This window comes from Gekko japonicus, unplaced genomic scaffold (genome assembly GCF_001447785.1).
Source record: "Gekko japonicus isolate JY-2015 unplaced genomic scaffold, Gekko_japonicus_V1.1 scaffold4588, whole genome shotgun sequence".
NCBI lineage: Eukaryota > Metazoa > Chordata > Lepidosauria > Squamata > Gekkonidae > Gekko > Gekko japonicus.
In genome coordinates, this window is record NW_015172687.1 from 1 (window position 1) to 13,288 (window position 13,288).

The following is a 13,288-nucleotide window of genomic DNA, read 5'->3' on the forward strand; positions in this document are numbered from 1 at the left end:
GGGGAGGTGGGGCTTATGCCTGCTCCCTGGGCTGTTATCTTGTCCTGAAACAGCCTTCGGGGGCTCCATGTGGAGCAATCGAGTCCACACCAGTTTCCCTAATGGATCAAACAGCAGCCCCTGGGACAAATTCAGGTCAGGAAATTGTTTTTTCCTTGGGGGGAGGCAGAACATCTCCCTGTGCAACCCAAGCCTGATCCGAACCAGATCCACATACGCCTGGGAATTAAGTTCCCAAGACGGAACTTGCAACACACAGCTGATTGCGAAGAGTCATTGGGAAAGTAACATGTCGTTAGACCTAGAGTGGGAATTCGAACCCAGGTTTCCCAGGTCCTAGGCTGACACTCTACCTGCTATATCGACAGGCTGTCATTAGAAGGAGCCTCCCACCCAAGACCCCACTTCTATGTAGCCACCTTTGAGCTCTGACGCTTACCTTTTCTTTTCCAGTTCATCAGTCGAAGCCACAACGCAGACGGTAAGCATTTCTTGGGGGCCAAAGGGCATGTGTGGTTGGGAGGCGGGGCGGAGACCCCCTCTGTGTTGCAGGGAACCGGGGGAGGGGGCCGAAAGGTCTGTGAAGGTGCCTCTCCCTACCCTTGAGCAGGAAGTACATGGCAGCAAAAGCATCATGGGAGTATGTGCCAAGCAAAGTTTGGATGAGATCACAAGCGCAGTTTCTGCCTCGCCTCAGCCGTGCTGTTACATTTGGACCGTCAGCTGGCAGGGGGCGAGGAGGCCTGTGAAGCCAGCATGCAAAGTGCGAGAACCAAATCGAAGGGCTGAATCAAACTGAGTTTCGGTTCATCCACTGCTTATTTTCCCACAGTGGCCAGCCCAATGCCTTCCGCCTGTTGTTCGCCCTCAGCATCTGGTGATCACAGGTGTACTGCTTCTGATCACGGAGGCTTCCGTTAGCTGCTGTGTAGGTTACTGTCCCCCTGACTGGGACGGGGCGTCCCCCACCTCAAGTTCACATCATCCACTGCCACTTGGAGCAGTTTTACCATAGAGTTTCCAGCGATTCCTAGAGCTACCCACCATCACTTCCAGGTTCTCCTTGGAAATGCCATTATCATGTCGGCAGTGCTGCCCCCCACCATGTCCCCATCCCCAAGCTTTCCACCAGTTGATTGCCCTGGCAACCCTACTGCCATGTCCCATAGCTGTTCAAAGGCCCATATGGTTTTCCCCTCCTCCGTTTTATTCTCATAACAACCCTGTGAGGTAAGTGAGGCAGAGAGAGAGAGAATGAATGAATGAATGAATGAATGAATGAATGAATGAATGAATGAATGAATGAATGAATGAATGTGACTGGCCCAGTGAGCTTCATGCGTGAGGGGGGATTTGAACCCAAGTCTCACAGACCCTTGTCCAACACTTCACGTACTGTACCGCACACTGTCTCTCAGACCAGTGAACTATAAACTCAACAGTGAGAAATCTTTTCAGGTGTCATCTTAGGCCTGACCAGCTGCCCTCATGTCTCTCCTCTTGTGTCTCCTCAGTAATGTGAAGTCGAATATTGTGTGAGGTGATTTCCTTCCGTCTCTCACAAACGGCAGTCAGGGGAGCAAAGCGGGAGACAGGCGATGTTAACGTTAGGCAGCTTTTTGCCCGTTACCGGGGTGATGTCAACTGTCGGCCCAGTCACATCTCCTAAGCCTGTGTAAATTGGGACCTCGCTTTTCGCCATTAACAATTTTATCAGCCCCTGTCAAACCCCTCCATTTGGAAGCACGCTGACACTTCGGCTCTGTTCAGACACAATATGAAATCCTGGTTTAATGAAACCAGCTGTGGTTTGTGTGGTTATCCAAGTGTCGGCCACTACACTTAACTCTGGTTAGTCAAGGCTCTGTCCCCACCAGGATCTGAAGTTGTTATTAACCACACTTAGTCTTAACTATGGTTTCCCGTGATGTCTCAATGCAGACGTCTGGACTTCATCCTGGTTAAATCCTGACTCCTTCCCTAATGACCCCCTCCCAGGCTACAGAGAGAGAGCGCTGAAACCAGCATTTGCCGAGACAACCGAAGGTTTGCGTAACCATGGATGAATCCTTGATTTGCAAGCTAAATCTAGCTAAAGTTAACCATCGTTGCTGAGGTTGCTTTCCTACATTGTCAGATATTGCACTACCCTTGTGCTGGCTGTAGCAATAATTTGTAACTGGGTTTTGTTGTGTGGAGTGGACGAAACAGGCCAGTTGTGCATGAGTACTAACAGTACCCAGGTCCCATCAATATGTGGATGCAACCTTAGTAAGGAAATATGTGCTGTGTGGAGGTGTGCCTGTGAAGGAAATTGATGTTTGAACACATGAAGCTGCCTTATACCAAGTCTGAATGGGTTGCCATCTCCAGGTTGGGAAATTCCTGGAGATTTGGGGGTGGAACCAAGGGAGGGGAGGGGCCTGAACAGAGTATAATACCATAGAGATATTGTTCAGGGGAACTGATCTCTGTCATCTGGAAATGAGTTGTAATTCCAGGGGATCTGCAGGCCCCACAGGAAGGCTGGCAGCCCCACCAATCACTGATCTGTCAAAGCCACACATAAGAACATGAGAAGAGCCCTGCTGGGTCAGACCGTTGGTCTATCTAGTCCAGCATCCTGTCTCACCCAGTGGCCAACCAGTTCCTCTGGAAGACCAGGAACAGGGCAGAGAGGCAGAGGCCTTCAAAAGAATACCAGAAGAGCCCTGCTGGATCAGACCAGTGGTCCATCCAGTCCAGCATCCTGTCTCACCCAGTGGCCAACCAGTTCCTCTGGAAGACCAGGAACAGGGCAGAGAGGCAGAGGCCTTCAAAAGAATACCAGAAGAGCCCTGCTGGATCAGACCAGTGGCCCATCCAGTCCAGCATCCTGTCTCACCCAGTGGCCAACCAGTTCCTCTGGACAGCGAACAGCAGGGCACGGAGGCCGAAACCTTCATAAGAACATCTGAAGAGCCCTGCTGGATCAGACCAGTGGCCCATCCAGTCCAGCATCCTGTCTCACCCAGTGGCCAACCAGTTCCTCTGGACAGCGAACAGCAGGGCACGGAGGCCGAAACCTTCATAAGAACATCTGAAGAGCCCTGCTGGATCAGACCAGTGGCCCATCTAGTCCAGTATCCTGTGTCACACAGTGGCCAACCAGTTCCTCTGGAGGGCCAACAACAGGGCAGAGAGGCCGAGGCCTTCATGAGAACATCAGAGGGGCCCTGCTGGATCAGACCAGAGGTCCATCCTGTGTCACACAGAGGCTAACCAGTTCCTCTGGAGGGCATAGAGGCTGTGGCCTTCCCCTGATATTACCTCCTGGCTTTGGGATCCAGAGGCTTAGTGCCTCTGAATGAGGAGGTTCCCCTCAGCCACCACAGCTAGTAGCCACTGACAGACGTCTCCTCCACGAATCTCTCTCATCCCCTTGCCTGCTCTGACCGGCAGCAGCTCTCCGGGGCCTCAGGTCTTTGTTCTCCCCATTGCTCCAGGTGCGCCAGAGCAGCTTCCTCGCACCCCCCCAGCCCCCACAGTTCCCAGTGTGGCTGCGCTTTCACCCGGCCGACGCTCCCCACATCCCAAGTCCCCCAGCGAGTCTCCAAGGGAACGCAAGACGCCTGTCGAAGACAAGAAGAAATCTGTGAGTGTTGAGTGGGGGAAGAGGGCCGTTTGGGGGAACAGCTGGGTTGGCGAACCTGTAAGGGGAGCGTGGGCCGGGGAAGGACAACAAACTGGGTGATGGTTGGGGGGGAGGGGAAGGACAGCGTGACTGAGCTGCACGGGGCGTTTATGGTTCAGTAAGGTGCTCGGAGGAACCTTGCGGCATTGTGGGTAGGCTTGGCACAGGAACCGAAACCTCACTCCTGGTTCCGTCTTCCCCTCGGGCTCCACCCCTTCTTCCCGCAGAAACCTTTGGGTTATCGGGACTCGAGTTATTACTGGGAGGTGCCCTCCAACGAGGTCACCTTGCTGAAGCGTATCGGTGCCGGCTCCTTCGGCACCGTCTACCGGGGCCGTTGGCACGGAGACGTCGCGATCAAGATCCTCAAGGTCACAAACCCCACCAGCGAGCAGGTGCAGGCCTTCAAGAACGAGATGCAGGTGCTCAGGTAGGCCGAAGGGTGGGTGAGCTCTTGGAGAGAGGCTCCAGAGGGAGGAGGAAGGGGTCGGGGCCCAGGGTGGTGGTGGGGGGGACGTTATCGTGGCCTGCCTTTGACGCTTGCGCCCTCCCCGCTTTGCAGGAAGACACGCCACGTGAACATCCTGCTCTTCATGGGGTTCATGACTCGGCCCAGCTTTGCGATCATCACCCAGTGGTGCGAAGGCAGCAGCCTCTACCAGCACCTGCACGTGCAAGAGACGCCCCTCGAGATGGTGCAGCGCATCGACGTGGCCCGGCAGACGGCGCAGGGCATGGAGTGAGTGTGGGGGGCTCGAGGTGGAAGGAACGAGTGTTATGATGGGTCTTCGGGCCGTAGGGGAGAAGTGTGTGTGTGTGTGTGTGTAGGAATTGGCCGCACTACAGAGTGGAAAGGGGCATCATTGGGGGACTGCTGGAAAAGGTAAATGAAATAAATGTATTGGGTTTCAGTCCTTAGGGTGCATCCCAGGTACCTCTGTCTGCCTATGGCACCCTTACTAATCACTATAGATGCTGACAATCTTCTCTCTATCTCTGTTCCTAGTTATCTTCATGCTAAGAACATAATCCCCCGAGATCTCAAATCCAACAGTATCCTTCCCTTCCAGCTACTTGCTCGGAGGAACCTTGCGGCATTGTGGGTAGGCTTGGCACAGGAACCGAAACCTCACTCCTGGTTCCGTCTTCCCCTCGGGCTCCACCCCTTCTTCCCGCAGAAACCTTTGGGTTATCGGGACTCGAGTTATTACTGGGAGGTGCCCTCCAACGAGGTCACCTTGCTGAAGCGTATCGGTGCCGGCTCCTTCGGCACCGTCTACCGGGGCCGTTGGCACGGAGACGTCGCGATCAAGATCCTCAAGGTCACGAACCCCACCAGCGAGCAGGTGCAGGCCTTCAAGAACGAGATGCAGGTGCTCAGGTAGGGCGAAGGGTGGGTGAGCTCTTGGAGAGAGGCCCCAGAGGGAGGAGGAAGGGGTCGGGGCCCAGGGTGGTGGTGGTGGACGTTATCGCGGCCTGCCTTTGACGCTTGCGCCTCCCCACTTTGCAGGAAGACACGCCACGTGAACATCCTGCTCTTCATGGGGTTCATGACTCGGCCCAGCTTTGCGATCATCACCCAGTGGTGCGAAGGCAGCAGCCTCTACCAGCACCTGCACGTGCAAGAGACGCCCCTCGAGATGGTGCAGCGCATCGACGTGGCCCGGCAGACGGCGCAGGGCATGGAGTGAGTGTGGGGGGCTCGAGGTGGAAGGAACGAGTGTTATGATGGGTCTTCGGGCCGTAGGGGAGAAGTGTGTGTGTAGGAGTTGGCCGCACTACAGAACGGAAAGGGGCATCATTGGGGGACTGCTGGAAAAGGTAAATGAAATAAATGTATTGGGTTTCAGTCCTTAGGGTGCATCCCAGGTACCTCTGTCTGCCTATGGCACCCTTACTAATCACTATAGATGCTGACAATCTTCTCTCTATCTCTGTTCCTAGTTATCTTCATGCTAAGAACATAATCCACCGAGATCTCAAATCCAACAGTATCCTTCCCTTCCAGCTACTTACCTAGAGATAGAAGGGGTGGGTTTTTGCTGGCAGAGGATGTAGTGATGTCAACAGGGATAGATGGCTTTAAAAAGGGGTTAGACAGATTCATGGAGGAGAAGTCTATCAGTGGCTACTAGCCATGGTGACAGAGGGGAACCTCCGCATTTAGAGGCAGTAAACCCCTGAATAACATCAGGGGAAGTCATTGGCATCTCTCTGCCCTGTTAATGGATCTCCAGAGGAACTGGTTGGCCACTGGGTGAGACAGGATGCTGGACTAGATTGACCACTGGTCTGACCCAGCAGGGCTCTTCTTATGAGGGGAAGGCCTCGGCCTCTCTGCCCTGTTGTTGGCTCTCCAGAGGAACTGGTTGGCCACTGGGTGAGACAGGATGCTGGACCTCGGTGGACCACTGGTCTGATCCAACAGAGCTCTTCTGATGTTCTTTCTTATGAAGGCCTCGGCCTCTCTGCCCTGTTGTTGGCCCCCCAGAGGAACTGGTTGGCCACTGGGTGAGACACGATGCTGGACCAGTGGTCTGACCCAGCAGGGCTCTCTTCTGATGTACTTATGAAGGCCTCGGCTTCTATGCCCTGTCATTGGCCCTCCAGAGGAACTGGTTTGCCACTGGGTGAGACAGGATGCTGGACCTAGGTGGACCACTGGTGTGATCCAACAGAGCTCTTCTGATGTTCTTTCTTATGAAGGCCTCGGGCTCTCTGCCCTGCTGTTAGTTTTCCAGAGGAACTGGTTGGCCACTGGGTGAGACAGGATGCAGGACTAGATGGACCCCTTGTCTAATCCAGCTGGGCTCTTCTTACATTCTAAAGGTGCTTTGTTTTAGGGACTTTGGTGCTGTGGGGTTCCCAGTCTAGTGTAAGCAGCTACAGTGTCAGGAGTGTCATAATGGAAGGGGGAGGATTATACCCTTTGACCTGCAGGAGGGGTGTTTCCAGTGCAACAGAAGGAAAGGGTAGGTTTTCAACTTGGTGCAGGGCTACGAGACCCTTCAGGCGTGGATGTCTGTCGCCAAACTGAGCAGTAAGTAAACCACTTACAGAAGCCTGTGCAAAGTTCCTTCACGTACCCTTCCCCCAGACATCTTCCTGCATGAGGGACTGACGGTGAAGATTGGCGACTTCGGCCTGGCCACGGTGAAGACGCGTTGGAGCGGCTCTCAGCAAGTGGAACAGCCCAGTGGCTCCATACTTTGGATGGTGAGGCAAGCGTTTGAATAGTCCAGTGGGGGGGGCTGAGGTCGAAGCCAGGAGAGAACTATGGCTTACTTACCTCCAGAAGCATGTGCCCTAGTTCTTGACGCCTTCCGTCCGATCTCCCGCAGGCATCCGAAGTGATTCGAATGCAAGACCCCAACCCCTACAGCTTCCAGTCCGACGTCTACTCCTACGGAGTCGTGCTGTACGAGTTGATCACCGGGACCCTTCCCTACAGTCATATCAACAACCGAGACCAGGTAAAGAAGGACTGGAACTGTTGCGGTGCCCTTTACATGGGCAAAGGAACTCTTATGCAACACCTCCTTGCATCCGCACTGTCCCGTGATCCATTTTGGTAGCTGTCCATTAGGGTTTCTCGCAGCTGCCCCCAATGCTCCCTCTAAGCTGTGGAGTCTTGTGAGCAAAAATTCTACTTTGTGAGCTTCTGGCATTAAAGTTGTGACCAGGTAATTTGGCTACTGCATAATTTTAGTTGCTCTGGAGCCCTCCTTCCTGAGCGAAGACAAAAATCTGTGAGCCGGAGGCTAAAAAACTGTGAGCTGGCTCACACTAACTCAGCTTAGAGGGAACACTGGCTACCACCCCCCACCTCCCCGTACTATATTGCAGAGAGATTCTTAAAGGATTGCCATGGTTCCCCCTCACCCTGGGAAATGCTTGCAGGTTAGAGAGTTGGACTAAGAGCTGGGAGATGAGCAGTGTTCCCTCTAAGCTGAGTTAGTGTGAGCTAGCTCACAGTTTTTTAGCCTCTAGCTCACACATTTTTGCCTTAGCTCAGGAAGGATGGCTCCAGAGTAAACTAATTTATGCAGCAGCAAATCGCTCACTCACAACTTTAATGCCAGTAGCTCACAGATTTTTTTTGCTCACAAGACTGCACAGCTCAGAGGGAACGTTGGAATGAGTACAAATCCTCACTTTACCATGAAACTTACATGGTGACCTTGGGGCAGCATGCTTCCTGAACCTGATCTTCCTCCCAGGATTGTTGTGAGACCAAAAAGAGGAAGCCATGTGGAGGGAAGGGGTGATAATCATGGATAGAAAATGTGGGACCATCAGGAAAGGTCCCTTTGTCATATTGGTGTGTCTCCTTGCAGATCATATTCATGGTCGGCCGGGGATACCTGTCTCCTGACCTAAGCAAGGTGCCCAGCAATTGCCCCAAAGCCATGCGCAGGCTGATGTGTGATTGCCTGAAATTCAAGCGTGAAGAGAGACCCCTCTTTCACAAGGTGAGTCTTGTGGGTGTGTGAGGCGGCTGCCCTGGCTCAAACCAGTAGTCCACTGAATCCCAAATTCTGTTTACGACTGTAATTTGCAGTAAGCTTGCAACCAGAGCATGAAGGCCAGAGCCTTCCCCACTGCTTGTCCCCAATCAGTGGGAGATTATGGAACTCACTGCCACAAGATGTGATGATGGCCATTTCTTTAGATGGCATGAAAGGGGGATTAGAGACATTGATGGGACTATCTGTGCACGTGTGTATACGAGTGTGGCACAGGAGTGGTTAGAGGGTCAGGCTAGGTCTCGGAGACCCAGGTTTTAATCTCCACTCTGCCATGGAAGCTTGCTGGGTGAGTTCAGGCCAGTCACACACGCTCAGCCTAACCTACGTCGCAGGGTTGTGTTTTGAGGATAAAATTGAGGAAAAGAGAACAATGTAAGCTTCTTGGGGTCCCCATTAGGGAGGGGCATGTTATAAAGCAAACATCAGCCGGGACATCTAAATGAAACATCCAGAGGCAGTGACTTTTGAAGTCATCAAAAACCAGAGGCCCCGTCTTGTGGCAGTGAGTCCCATAAGGTAAGTACGTGTTGTGTAAAGGATCTGTGTGTACCAAAAGAAACCAGAATTCAGTACCAAGGTCACCGAGATTCTACAGCCTTGAAAGTGGAATCCTTCTAGATACATATTAAACAAATTGGCCTGTTTTTATTCTTTATAATCTATCCTGGAGATTTTGCAGCAGCCCCATCGTTGCAGTCTAAAGGTCTAGGAACCTGCCGCTCTGAATTTAAAAAGCGGAGATTCTCTCATCACATGCTGGAGTCTGCGCGTGCTCCGAGGCACCGTGTTCAGTTAATTTAGGGTGGAAACTAATGGAGAGTCTTGCTAAGCTAAGGTGCATCGGCCGACGGCTCTGATCCATCTCTTCTCTCCCCGTTCTTCCAGATCTTAGCCACCATTGAGTCGCTCCAGCACTCCCTGCCCAAGATCGAGCGCAGCGCCTCCGAACCCACACTCCATCGGGTGGCCCACAACGAAGAACTGACCCCCTTCGCTCTGCCCACTGTCCTGCGGTTCCGCAGCTAACGTGGCCTGATGGTAGAAATGCCCGCAAAGGCCACGCACCCCTCAAGGCCAGCTCCTTCCGGGTATCCTTGGGGGGAGGGTTGGCGGGGAGGGGATGCTCCCACAGAAGTGAAAAGTGTAAAATAAAAAACGGTTCTAACTGGTCCACGGATCCGGCAGCATTACTGTGCCGTGAGAAGCAGCCCGGAGGGACTGCAGGAGGTGGCGAAGTCTCCCTCTGGGCCAGGCCTTCTTGCTGCTACAGCACCCCCTAGTGGTTTTTTTACAGAAGTAGTCTTGCTCTTATAGTAAAGGAACATATAGTTATAGATATGTGAGACCCGTGAGGATACTGTAGTGCAGGGGTGTCAAACATAAGGCCCGGGGGCCGGAACGGGCCCATCCAGGGCTCTTATGCGGCCCGCGAGCAACTGGTGCAAGGGAGAGAACAGGAGACTGCTTGGGGAGGGGAGTGGGCGGAGCCACTCCGATTGTGCCTCCAGCATGGCGGAACAACCTCGTCTGCAGCAGTCAAGCGTTCTGGGAGCATCTGCCCAGTGCTGGACCCCTGGCTCTCCAGTCCCTCCATGTGGGGTTTCCTTTGCACCCCCCTCACAGCCCATGGGGCCTCGCAGTGAGGATACACCAACTCAGAGCTTACCAGCTTACAAAAATACACCTGGTATTTTTGTCCACTGTGTGACAGAGTGTTGGACTAGATGGGCCATCGGCCTGATCCAACATTGGCTTCTCTTATGTCCTCATGTCCTTTATACAGTTTATGTCTCTGGTGCCTGGCATTAAATTTTACGGCACACATGGCCCAGCCCGACAAAGTGACATTTATGTCAGGACCGGCCCTCATAAGAAATGAGCTCGACAGCTCTGCTGTAGTGCTTAGGTGCCTGGAAAGCAGATGATGAAAAAAGGCTCTGTGGGCAAAGGTGGTGATCCACAGGGTGGGATTCTCCTAGGCACTGCTGGAGACTTGCTTGTCTTTAGGGCCGGCTGGGTGCCTTTACTGGGCAGTCCCAAGAAGAGCCGCATCCTCCTTAGTACGCTGAGCCCAGATCTGTATGGCCCAGGCTAGTCCGATCTCATCAGACCCCAGAAGCTAAGCAAGGGCAGCCCTGGTTGGTACTTGGATGGGAGACCTCCAAGGAAGTCCAGGGTTTCTGCGCAGAGGAAGGCAATAGCCAGCCATCTCCGTTCGTCTCTTGCCTTGGAAACCCCACGAAGGGTCAGCATAAGTCAGTTGTGACTTGACAGCACTTTGCACGCAAAGAGAACTGCAGAGCAAAAACACAGGGACAGTAGACGAGCCATCTGTAACAGCTCCATCCACCTTTATAGCTAACCGCTCGCCTAGGGTGAGTGACAGTCCGTTTGCATGAGCCCAGTCTGCTGTTGGGATACCTTGCTATCAGAGCTGTGTGTACTAAAAAGAAACCAGAATTCAGTACCAAGGTCACCCAGATTCTACAGCCCTGAAAGTGGAAATTCCTTCCTGATACATATTAAACAAATTGGCCTGTTTTTATTCTTTATAATCTATCCTGGAGATTTCCCACAAGCCCGTCGTTGCAGTCTAAAGGTCTAGGAACCTGCCTCTCTGAATTTAAAAAGCGGAGAGTCTCTCATCACATGCTGGAGTCTGCGCATGCTCCGAGGCACTCTGTTCAGTTATTTTAGGGTAGAAGCTCTGGAGACCAGAATGGAGAGTCTTGCTAAGCTAATGTGTATCGGTCGACGGCTCTGATCCATCTCTTCCGTTCCCGTTCTTCCAGATCTTAGCCATTATTGAGTCGCTCCACCACCACCAAGTCTACTGACTTCAGGAGGCTTTGACGCTCTGCTTAGGATGCCACTGTTAACTCTATGGTAATTGATCATGCTTAGCTTCAGAAGTCAGGTTCCCCCCCCCTTTTTTTTTAAACCCAGAATAGCAGCCTTTAACTCTCAGTGTGTTTGCCAGATCCTCAAGAAGTTACAAGTGCAGGCTTTAATATGTTTGCGTTTTCATTTTTAAGACTGGCTTTAAAAAAAAAATCCTCAATATAATTAAATTGGAAAAAGAAAGTCAAACATAATATAGTTAAATGTTAAAAAATGACTTTTAAAAATATCAGTTTTTTTAAAAAATCTAACCTGACTGGCAAGTGGGATCCTTTGCCTCCAGGGGGCACCCTCCAACTGTTCTATGCACCCTGCACACCAAACTGTTTCAAGCAATCCCTCAAGCTACATAAAGACCAATCTACGGTCCATTACGCACTCACATCTTACTGCAGATTTTCAGAGTAGTAAGCCTTTAATCTTGACTTCGGAGTCTGTGCCTGCCTTATACACACCGTTCTTTCTCCTCCAGTGTATTCTGCAGCTACAATTTTTTTAAAAAAACACTTTTCTAGATTGGGGTGGAATGTCACTTGGGACGTGTTGGTGGTGTCCAAATTCTTTTTAAAAATTACACAGTTGCCCTATTGCAGCTGGGCAGTAGTATACAGCAAGTGCCTTCCATTTTAATCCTTATGGGTCAGGTTTTGTGCATGCCTTTTAGCATTAGTTCGTTGAATGAAAGGGAACAGAAAGGAACCCAGGCAAAGGGTGGAGGGGAACCTGATTTGGAAATTGACACCTGTTTTCCATCTTGCGGAGCACTAGGAGATTCTCTGCTGTGTTATCAGCCACTGTGAGAAACGGGAGTGTACAGAATGCATGGTAGAACCCACTGATACTGGCACTGCAAGCTGTGATCATTGGCAACATTTGAGTGCGTGTGTGTGCATGCATGCCCCTGTGCAAAGTCAGCTGCAACTCCGTCACAGTTTGCACAGGGCTGTGACTTGTATGGGGGAGGAGTCCTCTGGCAGAAGCTCTGGGGAGCTTTTCTAGTCTTGTGCCACTAGACTGAAAAAAATGGGGCGAGGGATTTTCACCAGTGCCCAATGTAGCTGCATAGTAATGCTAATTTCTTACCCTTCCTTGCAAGTTTGTGTGGTTTTCTCTTTGTGATTCTCTGATTTGATCCTGCACACTGGTCGTGATCGTGGCAGTTTTTTAGAGCCTGTCCTGTGCAGATTGCACTCTGTCCTCCAAATGAATTGATCCCAAGCAATTCTTACGTTCGGCAGTTTGCAGAAGGACCATGTGTGGCTCAGCTGCCATTTTAATGTTAGGCTTCTGGAGACGGCCAAAATGGTTCCCCCCATTTGTTCACTAAAGCATTAAAGGGAAAATGTTTCCAAAGCTTTAGGCTTCCCATCCCAGTCTCTCTCTCCTCTTTACATTTCTTGTCAATTTCATTCCGCGCTTATAATTCTCCTCCCCCTTATTTTGTTAGCATGCAGCACTGAAATCCTTTAATATTTTGCACTGGGGATGCTGTCACTTGCCTCCTCTCTGATCCCACTTTCAAGTGAATACCAGCAGGGCATTAAAACTCGCACAGCTCCTTTTAAACTTCCCCCCATTGTTTAATTTTTTTTATTCAGCAATCTGAGACCAGCGATAGTCTCACATCACCGCTTGTCAAACAACCCCCCCCCAAATTTAAAACAACGAGGGGAAAATGGAGCTTGTACACCATGAAGGGTGGAGGATGGCAGAAGGTGCAGAGTGAATGACCTCAATGTGGGTGGGGGAGTGACCTTCAAGGGGCAGCAAAAGGGCAGGGGGGGGGGAATCCAAGGGAATCTGTGTGCTTTTGAATTCCCTTCAGCTTGGAAAAGAACCAAGGGGGAAATCGGCACAAAAGCACTCTCAGAAAACCTGGGGAAACTTTGACCAGAAAGCGAACTGAGTGCTGAAGGGAGCAAAATCAATGCAGAACAACGAAGAAAACCCGACGAACATGCACGGAGAAAGTGAGTGGAAACACCCATGCATATTATAGGCCTCTGTTCCTAAAGATATTCTCCTTTGGTTCTGCATCCCCCCCAATAACACACAAACACGTTTTTCCTCTTAACTTCTCCAGTTTAATATCTTGATACATATATATCTCTCTCTGCATATAGATTTCTATTCATTTTATCCAAGCCACATAACGTGTATTTTTTTCCAGCAGGTCTTCAGGCTT

At 51.5% G+C, this 13,288-nt stretch overlaps 1 protein-coding gene across 1 annotated transcript; it reads left to right on the forward strand.

Moving 5' to 3' along the window:
* Nucleotides 1–453: 453 nt before the first annotated feature.
* On the forward strand, nucleotides 454–9,275 carry ARAF (A-Raf proto-oncogene, serine/threonine kinase; the record flags this gene model as incomplete). The annotated part of the gene is made up of 10 exons (XM_015421782.1): nucleotides 454–481; nucleotides 1,942–2,046; nucleotides 3,486–3,634; nucleotides 3,901–4,103; nucleotides 4,236–4,412; nucleotides 5,618–5,664; nucleotides 6,771–6,889; nucleotides 7,015–7,146; nucleotides 8,011–8,145; nucleotides 9,088–9,275. Coding segments are annotated over 10 exons (1,236 nt in total), but the record flags the coding sequence as incomplete, so codon positions are not given.
* Between the last annotated feature and the right edge of the window lie 4,013 nt (nucleotides 9,276–13,288).